The sequence below is a fragment of the Thalassophryne amazonica genome, chromosome 11 (assembly GCF_902500255.1).
Source record: "Thalassophryne amazonica chromosome 11, fThaAma1.1, whole genome shotgun sequence".
Classification (NCBI taxonomy): domain Eukaryota; kingdom Metazoa; phylum Chordata; class Actinopteri; order Batrachoidiformes; family Batrachoididae; genus Thalassophryne; species Thalassophryne amazonica.
The window spans coordinates 98,786,508-98,799,442 of NC_047113.1; the positions used below are offsets into that span (position 1 = coordinate 98,786,508).

Below are 12,935 nucleotides of genomic sequence, written 5' to 3' on the forward strand. Positions count from 1 at the left end.
ACAGCTCATCAGTATCAGCTGATGACTCCTATTCTCCTCATTCGGCTTCACAATACAACATTTCATTGTCAGAACAGCAGCACAGCCTGTTTGAAGGCCATGTTCCACCTTTCAACTCCTGCAAATATTCTTACCATTGTACTCAGAAACATGCAGTATTTACTACTAAATGCCCAGGAGTGAGGCGGTGGGACCATTGTCTGACTTTTATGTTGATACGGTGCATCTGGAAAGTATTCACAGCGCTTCACTTTTTGCACATTTTTATGTTACAGCCTTATTCCAAAAATGATGAAATTTATTTATTTTTTTATCTAAAAATTCTACACATAAGACCCCATAATGACAATGTGATTTTTTTTTTTTTTTTTTAGATTTTTGCAAATTTATGAAAAATCATGTGCAAAATGTCTCTGTCTGTCTCACTCGGTCTCTGTCTGTGTCTGTCTCACTCGGTCTCCGTTTTTTTTTTTACTCTATCACTCGGGCTCTGTCACTGTTTGGCTCTGTCTCACTCGGCCTCTGGCGGTGTCTGTCTGTCTCTGACTGTCTCTGTCTGTCTCTGACTGACTCTGTCTCTATCTCACTCGGTCTCTGTCTCTGTTTGGCTCTGTCTCACTCTGACTCGGTCTGTGTCTCACTCTGTCTGTCTGTCTCTGTGTCTGTCTGTGTAGATTTGTCGACTGTGTTTCCAGCATAACACTCCTCTGGATGCCATTGCCCAGTTCAGGAAGCACATTGACCTGTGCAAGAAGAAGATCGGCAGTGCTGAGCTGGCCTTCGAGCACGCGGCGTGGATGTCGAAACAGTGAGACACAAACACGCTCAAACACACTTTCACCCTGAAGTGAACTGCTTCAATACACATCTCATAGATTTGTGCTTCACTGACCTCGACAGCATCAAGTTGTGTGTGTTTCCCTCCTGTGCAGATCAGTTCTTTAGGTGATGTACTCCAGGCTGGAAAACCATATTGTTGGCACCGGCGGGAAAATGCTTTTTAAAGGAAAATAAAACCTACTGATAATTTATGATTGGGTTGGTAGATTATGATATTGAAAGTCCATATGAAAAGTCGTAGGCATGTGTGATCATTTATGTTAAAGTTAAGAGCGTTTTTGTATGGTTGGTCTAAAGCCACCAGCAGGCGGCCATGTTGGCTGCTATAACAGCGATATGTGATGTCACATGGGCACAGAGGTTCACAACTCTGTCAGCGTCGCCCTGCAGTATAGAAGGGGCAAAGCACGTAAGCGGCAGTCAAAATCCCGGATCCCGGATCTGTATTGGATTCCAATACAGATGTAATTCGCAGATCGAAATTTCTCAACCCCAAGCCCATGGGAGGAGAGGAGGGGGAGGAGGGAGGTTTCTGCACTGAAGGAGAGCTGTTTCTTCCATGCACCCCACCAGAGACGTGTTTTAATCCACCAGTAATGGCAAATTTCCACCTGGGTCTCGAGTTCAAATGGTCTGTGCCGCAGAGCACGGATTTTCCGAGAAATGAACTGAATTGTTACAAAAATCAGCAGCTTCACAGCTGCAGCTTGGGGCACTGTGGCTCAGAGCGCAGCTGAAGAGGACAGCTGAACAGAGATTCACTTTCTCCCCGCTGAATGGCAAAACCATCAAAATCCTTCAGTGTTTACCCAGTTACTCCCGTGAGCACTGATGAATTTAGTTTATTTTACAGTTGAAAGGCTTCATGTTTGCTCAGCAGGAAAACAGTGACAGAGAGATGGAGGGAGAGACAGTGAGAGCAAGGAGAGAGAGTGCAAGGAAGAGAGAGAGGGGAGAAGAAGAGAAAGAGAGGAAAGGAGGACTTTAACATCATCGCATGTTCTCCACCTGTAGCTTTCTGTGCTCATGCTACGTCACAGCAGTGCTGCAAGGGATCTTGTTTTTTTCTGATTGATTAAAATTGTGTCAATGAAATCATCGAATTCTGCTTAAATGCCAACTTTCGAGCTGGATATTTCAGTTGTAAGAGCTCCTTATTTTCATTGATACGCATCAATCGTCAGTTTATAGCACAGTCTATCTTCCCAGCTGTATTTTATCAGTGGGTTTTCTTTTCCTTTTAAGAAAGAAGTGCTTTGCAGAATTGTTTTTGTTCTGAGGTGTAAAATGTTCTTTCAGAGCAGAGACGTGAGCAGGTTTCTGGAGTCTCATGTTAGTTGTTAGTTACTGTTGAATGTGAATGTCTTGTTCAGCTGCTGACTCACCCTCACAGATTCCTGCACCTTCAAACATGTTCACCAGAAGGTCCAGTCACTTTGTGTCTGTTCCTTTAATACGTATGTTTATCTTCATCAGCTTCTTCTTCAGTTCTTCAAAAGAGTTGTTGGATTGGTTAAATGTTCTTGTGGGAGGAGCATATTGTGAATAGGACAGGACAGTCTTGTTTGAATCCTGCGTGATATCGCGGGATTTGACCTCTTATGGGGACAGCTGCTCATGTTGCGCAGTATACTTGACGTGTGAAAATTATATACTGTTTTGTTTTTGGCTGCAATCACCGAAGCAGTCGTGAAAAGTGCAGGTTTTTTCAGTTCCCAGTGGAGAAGGGAAGACGAGGCAAATGTGAGAGGTCGTGTCGGTAATTGTTAGCCTACACAGCTAACCAGAGTAGCTGTGTTCTCTTACCTGCGCAACCGCCTCAGCACGTTTGAGCTCCGGGTCATTAACAAACCACAACACATGCCCACTTTCCAATGATGCCTCACATTCACACAGACATACTCACACACTGATGTCAGGGTGCTGCCATGCAAGGCACTCACTACACACCGGGACCAACTAGGGCATGAAGGACCTTACCTGAGGGCCACCAGTGACTGTCTGGCCAGACTAGGGTTCGACCCCCAGTCTGGGGTTTGATATAGTTCTGTCACATCCTATCATATTGCCCTGTGTAGTCAGTTTAACAAGAAAGATTAACGTGCACGAGTGTGTGAAAGGTTTACATTTGGCCAGAGTCAATCAAAGGAACAAGACTGCTGGATGTTTTAAATAAAGTCTGAATAAATGATAATGTTGAGTGCCTCTGTAAAATATCTGCTTCCTGTACTGTAAAGGACGTGCATATGAGTGCAGCCGGGTAGATCACATTTAAAAAAGGTACATGGTTGTGAAAATGGTGGAATGGAGCTCTCTTCTGTCAGTAACTGTCACCATCAGGTGCTCTAACGCTCAGGCTGGATATAACGCCCTCAGCTACAATCTGATTCTCTGTATGTGTGTGTGTGTGTGTGTGTGTGTGTGTGTGTGTGTGTGTGTGTGTTTCTAGGTTCCAATCATTTGGCGAGCTGTTTGATGAAGCTATAAAGTTGGGTCTGACGGCCATCCAGACCCAGAATCCTGGTTTCTATTACCAGCAGGCTGCCATTTACAGCCAGGACAGAAAGCTGATGGCACAGCAGCTCTGTCAGGTGCCAATACTGCAAAAAGTACCACAACACTAAATACACTGCTGCGCCTGTTGTCTCTGTGGAAAACTCCTCTCTACATCTATTAAAAGCGCTAAAATACTGTCCTACAGTGAGGAAAATAAGTATTTGAACACCCTGCGGTTTTGCAAGTTCTCCCACTTACAAATGATGGAGGGGTCTGAAATTTTCATCTTAGGTGCATGTCCACTGTGAGAGACATAATCTAAAAAAAAAAAAAAAAAAAATCTGGAAATCACAATGTATGATTTTTTTTATAATTTATTTGTATGTTACTGCTGCAAATAAGTATTTGAACACCTATGAAAATCAATGTTAATATTTGGTACAGTAGCCTTGATTTGATGTGGGACATGATTTCTAAGTGGGAGAACTTGCAAAACCGCAGGGTGTTCAAATACTTATTTTCCTCACTGTGCGTACTAATGATGCTATTCCTGTTAGTTACAGTTCACACACTTACCTGGTGTTTTCGGTGTGACTGGATCCACCTCAGTCTATATTATAATAGCCAAGTGGCCTCTGTGTTTAGGACAAAGATTCTTGGAAAAATTAGCAATTTTAGCAAACCAGTAAACAGTGGATGTTATACTGCAATGCACCATGGGAGTTCTGGGTTTGGAGGTTTTAAATGTTATTGTGGTTTTTGTTAGTTTAACAATGTTGTTAGTTATTGTTTTTGTAGTTCAATTAGTTTAGTCACTTTAGTCAAGTCTTAAGTTCCTGTTACCATGAGTAAGTTAAGTCTCATGTTGGTACCACTGAAGTAGAAGTGTAGTACTTTTAATGCCTTCTTCCACCGTCTCTGTCAAATAAAAAGCAGATTACAGGATTACAGAAAAACAAACAGGTGTGTGTGCAACTGCAGAGAGCTGACATTTGCTGTTTGGCATGTTTATGTATTTTGGGTGAAGGATGAACAGCGCCAAAACTGAACGTTGCTACAATTAATATTTTTTGAGAAGCTACATATATTAGCTCACAACACTGAACAATGGACATTAATATTTACATTCTGGACTCACACGCCATTCCAGTAGGGGGCGGTAAATCATCTATATATAAAATCGTGTGTGCATGATTTTATTCAATGTAAGTATATAATATAATTGTAAATACGTTAAAATACATGGATGACACAAGCAAGTGAAAACACTTCAAATTAAAATACAAAAACAAATAAAAATTAAATAACAAAATATAATAAGAATAAAATAATATGTACACACACACTCTGTATGTGGACACGCTTGAGTAAGTGGGCTAAATTTCACGGCTTGTTACATTACAGTTGTTGGTGTTGAAATGAAAACTGGCAGATGCATTCATGACTCTGTTGGCTGCTGGGGAAAAATATAAAAAAAAAACACCATGGTGTCATTAAATACTCATATTTAAGGTCAAGAACAGTTACTGAGTGTCTCCTCATCTGTTTTTGTTTTGTTTGTTCCAGGTTGAAGTGAGTCATCTCACCCCTGACCCACTGGACACACCCAGTGGAGGACTGGACTTCTATGGCCAGAGAGCCTGGAGACAAGGACATCAGAGTATGTGAATACACACACACACACATACACACAGCTGATAAAGTCTGACAGTTTGATGTCCCATTGTGTCTTGTTTTGGGGACTGTCCTTTGGAGTGACTTTGTTGTGTTTGTATCTGTAGGTATTGATCCACCAGACTCAGAGAAAGAGAAGTTGGGGATTGTGGCCCTGCAGATTAAAGAGAGAGATGTACCACATTCTGTAAGTGTTACACATCTAATGGACACACAGCCGTGACCATGCTTCTTCGCTGAGGCTCAGTGTTTGTTTGTATTCACTGATTGCTGGTGTTTCTGCAACTGACATTACGAACCAGCCCTATTCCGATTGGCTGTCATCCCCACCTCTCAAAAAAAAAAAACAAAAGAAAAAATGGAACAGATTGAAACAGAATGTGACATTTTAACCTCTTAAAATAGGTCAAGGTTAACTTTGAACTTGTCTAAGGTCTGTGTCCCAAGAATGTTCCCTGTGAATTTAATGACTCTGGCAGTAATAGGACTGGACCTATGCTGAGCACAGACAGACAGATGGACGCAAAGTCTTCACAATACCATATTTGATGGCCTCAGATAAAAATCTGAACGGATGTCCCGATCCAACCACAGCGATCAGAATCAGGCCCGATATATTCGTTTTGTTAAATTGATTGCTACTGGAAATATTAAACACGAGTCGTGGCTCAGTTTGTGTTCTGTCTCCACTTCATAAGCTCTGTGCTGACAGAGCTCACGTCCACGTCTGCATGAGTCCTTCCTGCACCACGTACATTTTAAAAGAATATATACATTCTGCTTCAAACATGCACCAAATCTGTTTCTGATGGACGATGTTTGTGATGTTTCTTACCGGCCAGTCAGTGAACTCCTCTTGAATACATGACCTTTTTTTCATCTTATTGTCTGTGTGTTCCTCATGCTAACAGGCACGCTACATGCCTGTAGCCAGAAAGGAGAGGGGGGCTTTCCGCCTTAGGGCTTTTTGGGTAAAGGCCCAGGTTTAAAAACATATTTTAAAGATATTGTTGCAAATAGCAATAATAATCATGATGATGAACATATTTTAACAAGTAAAACACCTACCAGCCTCCCATCAATGTTACTCATTTTCAATACCTGCACTTATGGTGCATTTACACATAAGCAAGACATGTTACAAATGTCATTTTTCTGTCATTCGTGACACATTCCTGACATTCTTAATGGGACTTAATGCATCTGAATAGGTTTCTTAATAGTGCGTGTTGGTGCGTGATATTCTTGATATTCGTGGAGCATGTTTTTGCTTGTCAAAACATCTTCCACAAATGTCACACACCACCCTCATTTCGTCTCACGTCGTGGAGGTCGCAACTGAGCGTATTGATCCGTCTTGATGATTAGTGATCCTTAGTAGAACGTGACAACGTTCGTAGTGGTTCCTGTGATGGTTCTTGGAGCCCAAACTGTCACGCGTTATTACGAAGTGACACGGAAACTGTCAAGTTTTGACACGACTTGTAACGCGGCGTCACATTTCACTGCGCGCCACGACGAATCAGTTTTCTGTCACGTGTGCACAGTTAAACTCGGCTCCACAGCATTCAGTTTGATGCAGTACGCCGAAGAGGAACAGTGACGCAAAGTCAGTCAAGTGTCGTTCCACAGTTCCTGCTGAAGCTCCTCAGGACGCTCCTGCAGGTGTTCGACCTGCTGTTGTAACCGATGAGCAGGAGGATGAGTCTGAGCCAGAGGAACCAGAGGAGCGAGAGGAGACTCACATGCGCGAGACGAGAGCCGCATGAAGCCACACATCTGGCTCTGTCCTCCTCTTTCTCTCTGCGCCACTCCATGGCACAGAGCCCAACTACGCATGCAGTCACAAAGTTCTTTTGAAAAACTGGAGCAATCTGAATTGTTAGCAACAGTTGGATGAATATGGGTATGTGTTTGGAGACAATTTACCTCGTTCGATGCGCTGTTACGTGCGATAACGTGCAACAGCGCGCAACAATACGGAACATTATTCTTGACCGTGCGTAATGGTTCCTGATAATTCTCCAGCAACACGTGCCATTAATCGTAACGCGTGGTAACAGGTTGCAGCAGTTCCTGAGGACACCTGACGCCTCTGCCCCGAATCATCACATTCGTGATCAGTGGCCAAGAATGTGTACTTTGTGGCATTTGTGACTTGTCGTCGTTACGTGTAAATGCAGCATGAAGATACTCCATGAGAGCCACATGGAAAAAAATCTTTTTTTTTTTTTATTATTATTTTGAAAAGTAATGAAATAAAAACATGAAGGGGAACTTGCAGCATGGTGGTTATCACTGTTGCCTCCCAGCAAGAAGGTTGTGGGATCACTTCCCACCTGTCCTTTCTGTGTGGAGTTTGTGTGCGTTCACTCCGGGTCGCCGCCTTCCTCCCACTTCCAGAGAGATGCAGGTTTGTGGAATCGGAAACTAAATTGACCGGAACTTCTGTGATGGCTTGTGTGTGTGTGTTTGTTTGTTTGTTTCATCTTCTGCACCAGAGTTTTCTCCCCGTCATGCCGTCACAGGTGCTGAAGCAGCACTTATTATAGTTTGATGAGGGCAGTAACCTCTTAAACTGTTCATGCTCTATTTTCACACGAACAGGAGCTTTGACTCATTTGTGTGTGTGTGTGTGTGTGTGTGCTGCTCCCTATAGGTCAGTGTCCCTTCCTTTGGATCTCCGTCACGTGTTGATCCTTTGTGTTGCTGTGACTCTCTTCTTGGTTCTACATGTTTGTGTTGTATTAAAACTCGTTAATTCGGTTTGCGCCCCACAGGAGCTGATCATCACCCTCCTTAGCAACGCTGTTGCGCAGTTTAAGAAGTATAAGTGTCCTCGAATGAAGAGTCACCTCAGTGAGTAGCAGTGTGCTCACTCGCACGTTTCAACAAACACTCACATTGTGTGCATTTGATGGTCTCTTTTTCTTAGTGGTGCAGATGGGAGAGGAGTACTACCATGCTCAGGACTACACCAAAGCCCTCAAGTAAGTCAAAGCCCAGGTCAGATCAGCTCAGAATGTGAAGTCATCGTGAGCGTTTCACACCTGACAGTCACTCTTGGTACTCCACCCAAAATAGCGTGCATGTGGTCTGTCACTGTGGTTGCGTTCTGGAATACTGCGTCTTAAATCAGGTGTATTGAGCCTCAGGTCATAGTAACTTTGGGTCACGTCCACATTAAGCCTCTGTCCCACAGAATAATAAGCCATAAATAATAAGCCACGCATGGATGTGTCAGTGATCATTTGAAGAATGAGCCACGTTTTCATCTATCACGTATCCGTTATGAATAAGTCTCTGTGTTCCTCTCTGTACCTCACATGTGCAGGTATCACCCTCTAATGAACCACGACTGACTTGTCGTTTGAGCCCCATCCAGCCTCCAATGGCTCCTGTTGCAGCATATGATCCACGTCAAGCCGCATATGATCCATGTAGCGCCATGATAACGCAACATTGGTGCACGTTTAGGCATGGGTTTGGTCCAAACCTCCAGCCCTCCCACTCTTGGTCCCATTAAAGTGTGGGTTTTCAATTCACAGCATCCATTCAAGATGTTGTCACATTTTTTTTTAAACGCAGTCCAAAAATAGATGCTCCAGTACAGTCCGGCGGGTGTGCGCCATGTGTCAGGCTGCTGTGCAAATGTGTTCCAGAGTCATTAAATGCACCAGACCAGCAAGAACTGAACCACAGGCTCTTGGACAGTCGCCTCAGCGCTCCTTCTCGCTGGCTTTATTTCTTCCGCGGCTTTTATCACACATTTGACACCGTGATACAACTTTTAACTTTGTGTTCGTCCGTTATTGACTGCAAAATCACTCTTTTGCGAGCTGGCGTTTTGCATAAATGCTCTTCTTGAGCGCAAGTCATTGCGTCAGTGCGCACAGAGCACAACTCATCTGATCCATTAACAAGATGTTGAATCTATCACAAACATACTATTACAGCAGCTTATAAATAAGGAATGAACATGCAACTGTTTTACCAAGCTATTGCAATAAAAAATGGTTACCTTTTAAGCTGTTCCAAAATACGTTCTCCACTTCATGGAGCAGGAGAGACGGACACAAGGGATCTGGATGAAACGGTTCTTTGTGATTCTAGAAGTAATTAGAGGTGTTTTCATCATCCAAGCTCTGAAAGAAAAGGATTAATCTGCTACAAAATAATTATTTTATATACACCATCTGGCACACAAGCGGTGGAATTGTAGTGCGCAAGAGGGCTGAGTCTCTCCAAAATAGCCTCTCAGGTCCTCATAGCTGCCAGGCGCTCGGATAACGGACTTTTAGCAGCCTCATCCTCACCATGCACATGCCTCTAAAATCCTCATTTGTCCTCGTAGTAACTCGCACACAAACTGCCCCACATGGTTGTTGCTAAATTTTGGAATTCTTGAAATTAGCGCCACGCTCAGAGATGAACCTCGGTAGCCGAATATTCTGCCTCTAAGAGCCTCTCAGAGCCACTATTCTCCCACGATTGTTGAATACCTACTCTTGTTCCAAAAAACATGCTACATGGCTCATTATTCATTGTTCATTATTTGGTGGGACCAGGGCTTTAGGTCTGTAGTTATTTCCTTCCAGAGATAGCTTTACTTGCACTCACAATGCCGTTCCTGATCCAGTGTAGCCTCTTGCTCCCAGGTCTTACTTAGTCTATATCTATGGCTAGGCTCTCTTTATCCCAGCACTTGTTTTTACTGATAATGGTGATTGAATCCTTACCTGGGGTCAGGAGGTCATGCACAGATTGTTTATGTAGGTATCAGGAAAGGGTGACTGAAGGAGAGAACAGTGTTCATTCCAGGCATAGCCTGCCCTCAGAGACCAAAGGCCAAGAAAGGATTTTTGTCCACATCCCTCACAGTTGAACTGACACTGATACCAGCATCCTGTTTACTTTGCTGGGAGCTGCTGGGGACCTGTGTGTGGGCATGGCTACAGAGGCAAGTAAAGAGCACCTGGGAGGAGCAGACATAGCAAACTAAATATTCACTGGGGGGTAAATGCTTGTCTGGATGTAGATGGAAGTTCTACTGGTCCTTTTCAATTCTGTTCCAAGCCTCTAGACCTAGGGTGTGTCTAGTCATGTTTTCCTACCTGTCTGTTTGCTGGTGTGTTGTTGGGGTTCGTGTCTGGAATCAGTAAAGGATTTCTTTTCTTAGTGGGTTGCAGTAAAGCTTTGTTCATGAGGTCTCAGCTGCTGCTGTTTTAGTAAAGCCTGAGGTAAAGTGTGTTTAAATAATTCCACAGGTTGGCAGAGATTTGTGGGGTTTTTTTCCCCTCAGTATTAACATACAGAATCTGTGTGTGTCTGCATTAATTGTTGCATTGTGTGTTGTCAGGCTGTTGGACTATGTGATGTGTGACTATCGCACAGAGCGTTGGTGGGGTCTCCTGACGGCCATACTGACCACTGCTCTGCGCTGTGCCTACCTGATGGCCAGTGTCAAAGACTACCTCATGTACTGTATGGAGCTTCTTGGCAGAGGTGAGCACCACGGTCACACATTTCGGGATCACATACATTTGGCAGATAAGTCCACAAATTTACAACACAGAGTCGGAAAAAGGAAATTGTACAGGTTACCTTTGAATTTGAGGTGATGATTGTAGAAAGAAAAGCTTGTTGAGGGTCAAATTAGTCCATAATAAAGTATAATCCAGAGACGGAGAACTTTAAAACTGTCACGCACGTCACTGCATGACACGAAGTTACAGAGCTGCAGAAGCATAAATCAGGCTTTGAATGAATTAAATAAATCATAGCAATTTCCCCTTGATGTTATTTGAGAATTCAGTGGTGATCCTGGGCCATTGAGTGGGTTTGGGTGAGGTGGGGCATTAGAGATGTTTAACATGAAACTTTAAACACATGAAAATATAAAAGACAGCTAAAAGCTTGTTTTGCGCTACATAACACCTTCAGTAAATTTGCTTCCTCTTTGTCATTAAGATTATTTTCATCTTCAAATCTGCTGCTGGATGAAACACTTAAGGAATCAAAGCTTTTTACACGTTTACACAATAAATAGCTGTGTATAAGTAAAGATCGTTAAGGTATAAATTAACTTGAGGCATAAAAGTCTGTTGGTTCACTCAACAGAATCACATTTTTGATCATACAGTTGTCCTCAAAAGTTTACATACCCTGGAAGAATTTTTGATTTTTTTGGCCATTTTCAGAGACTATGAATGATAACACAAAACTCATTTTCCACTCATGGTTAGTGGTTGTATGAAGCCATTTATTGTCAAACAACTGTGTTTACTCTTTATAAATCGTATTGACAACAGAAACTACCCTAAAGGATCCTCATCAAAAGTTTACATACCCCAGTTCTTAATACCCTGTATTGCCCCCTTTAACATCAGTGACAGCTTGGAGTCTTTTGTGGTAGTTGTGGATGAGGCTCTTTATTTACTCTGATGGTAAAGCTGCCCATTTGTCTTGGCAAAAAGCCTCCAGTTCCTGTAAATTCCTGGGCTGTCTTGCATGGACTGCACATTTGAGATCGACCTAGAGTGGCTCAATGATACTGACTGAGATGGCCACTTCAGAACCTTCACTTTACTCTGTTGTAGCCAGTGACAGGTTTGACTTCGCCTTGTGTTTTGGATCGTTGTCATGTTGGAACATCCAAGTACATCCCATGCGCAGCTTCCAGGCTGAGTGCAAATTTTCCTCCAGTATTTTCTGCTAACATGCTACATTCATCTCGTTATCAATTTTGACCACGTTTCCTGTGCCTTTGTAGCTCACATCCCCGAAACATCAGCGATCCACCTCCATGTTTCACAGTAGGAAGGGTGCACCTTTCACCATAGGCTTTGTTGACTTTTGTCCAAATGTATGTTTATGGTTGTTGTCAAAAAGTTCAATTTTGGTCTCATCACTCCAAAGGACTTTGTTCTCTGTGCTGTTTGGTGTATTGTAAGATGCTTTGTGGCATTTGCATAGTAATGGCTTTCTTCTGGCAACTCGACCATGCAGCTCATTTTTCTTCAAGTGCCTCCTTATTGTGTATCTTGAAACAGCCACACCACTTTTTAGCCATTGGTGCAGCACACGGGGTGTAGACCCAGAGTGTTGCCCTGTGCCAGTGTTACTTAGCTATCCTCAGACATTGTTTGACAGCGATCTTTCTGTCACTACAGTTCAAGTTTATGTGACTGCTGTCTGTGTTCGACACATTATGGTGGATAGACGCTCAATAGGGTCGCACTCCCTGATATGCCATTTTTTTAAACCCTCCAAGGGTTGCACGTGTGCCATCCTGGGACCTTCCATTGGTCCTACAGGGTTTATGCTCTTCAGCGTTTGAACCACTGGGGGCCAGTGACCTCAGATGGTTGTCTATTAAGACTGCATTCCTCCTTGCAATTTCATCCACAAAGCATGTTGGCATGATCCATGCCTTGTCAATTGCTGAGAACTGCGTGTGCTGGAATCCTGATGGGTCAGGTGTTACTCTTTGGCCGAACCCTTCCTTTTTGCCAAAGACCGGTTTGGCTTTCCATGCTAACTAGCCACTTACCTTGGCTGTCTGGCACATACACTAATCCTTTTGCCCCACAATCTAGTGCAGAAACTAATTCTAGACTGTTGTGCCCTGTTCATGCACTTAGACATTATGTTGAATTGATAGCTGACTTCCGCAGAACTGATGCTCTGTTTGTCTGCTATGGGGGGCACAGGAAGCGCTGCACCTTGTCCAACCAAAGACTATCGCAGCGGTGGGAGGTGATGGTCTAGTGGTGGATGATTAATGTGGCTGCTCCTTGCCCTGTGACGACGGCTGTATTATCGGTCTCTTCGACTGCAACTGACGTTTAGTCAGTGCAGACTCCTCATGACCTTGTTAGTATGAGGATATCCAGGTGCTAAGCACTGCCCTCTAGCAGTCAGGA

At 43.4% G+C, this 12,935-nt stretch overlaps 1 protein-coding gene across 1 annotated transcript in view; it reads left to right on the forward strand.

Moving 5' to 3' along the window:
- trappc11 (trafficking protein particle complex 11) overlaps nucleotides 1–12,935 on the forward strand; it is an 84,478-nt gene that overhangs the window by 25,260 nt on the left and 46,283 nt on the right. Inside the window, exons 9-15 of the mRNA XM_034180891.1 lie at nucleotides 675–808; nucleotides 3,290–3,431; nucleotides 4,903–4,996; nucleotides 5,118–5,197; nucleotides 7,791–7,869; nucleotides 7,946–8,000; nucleotides 10,370–10,515. Coding sequence (XP_034036782.1) covers nucleotides 675–808; nucleotides 3,290–3,431; nucleotides 4,903–4,996; nucleotides 5,118–5,197; nucleotides 7,791–7,869; nucleotides 7,946–8,000; nucleotides 10,370–10,515 — 730 coding nt within the window. The remainder of the gene's footprint in view (nucleotides 1–674; nucleotides 809–3,289; nucleotides 3,432–4,902; nucleotides 4,997–5,117; nucleotides 5,198–7,790; nucleotides 7,870–7,945; nucleotides 8,001–10,369; nucleotides 10,516–12,935) is intronic.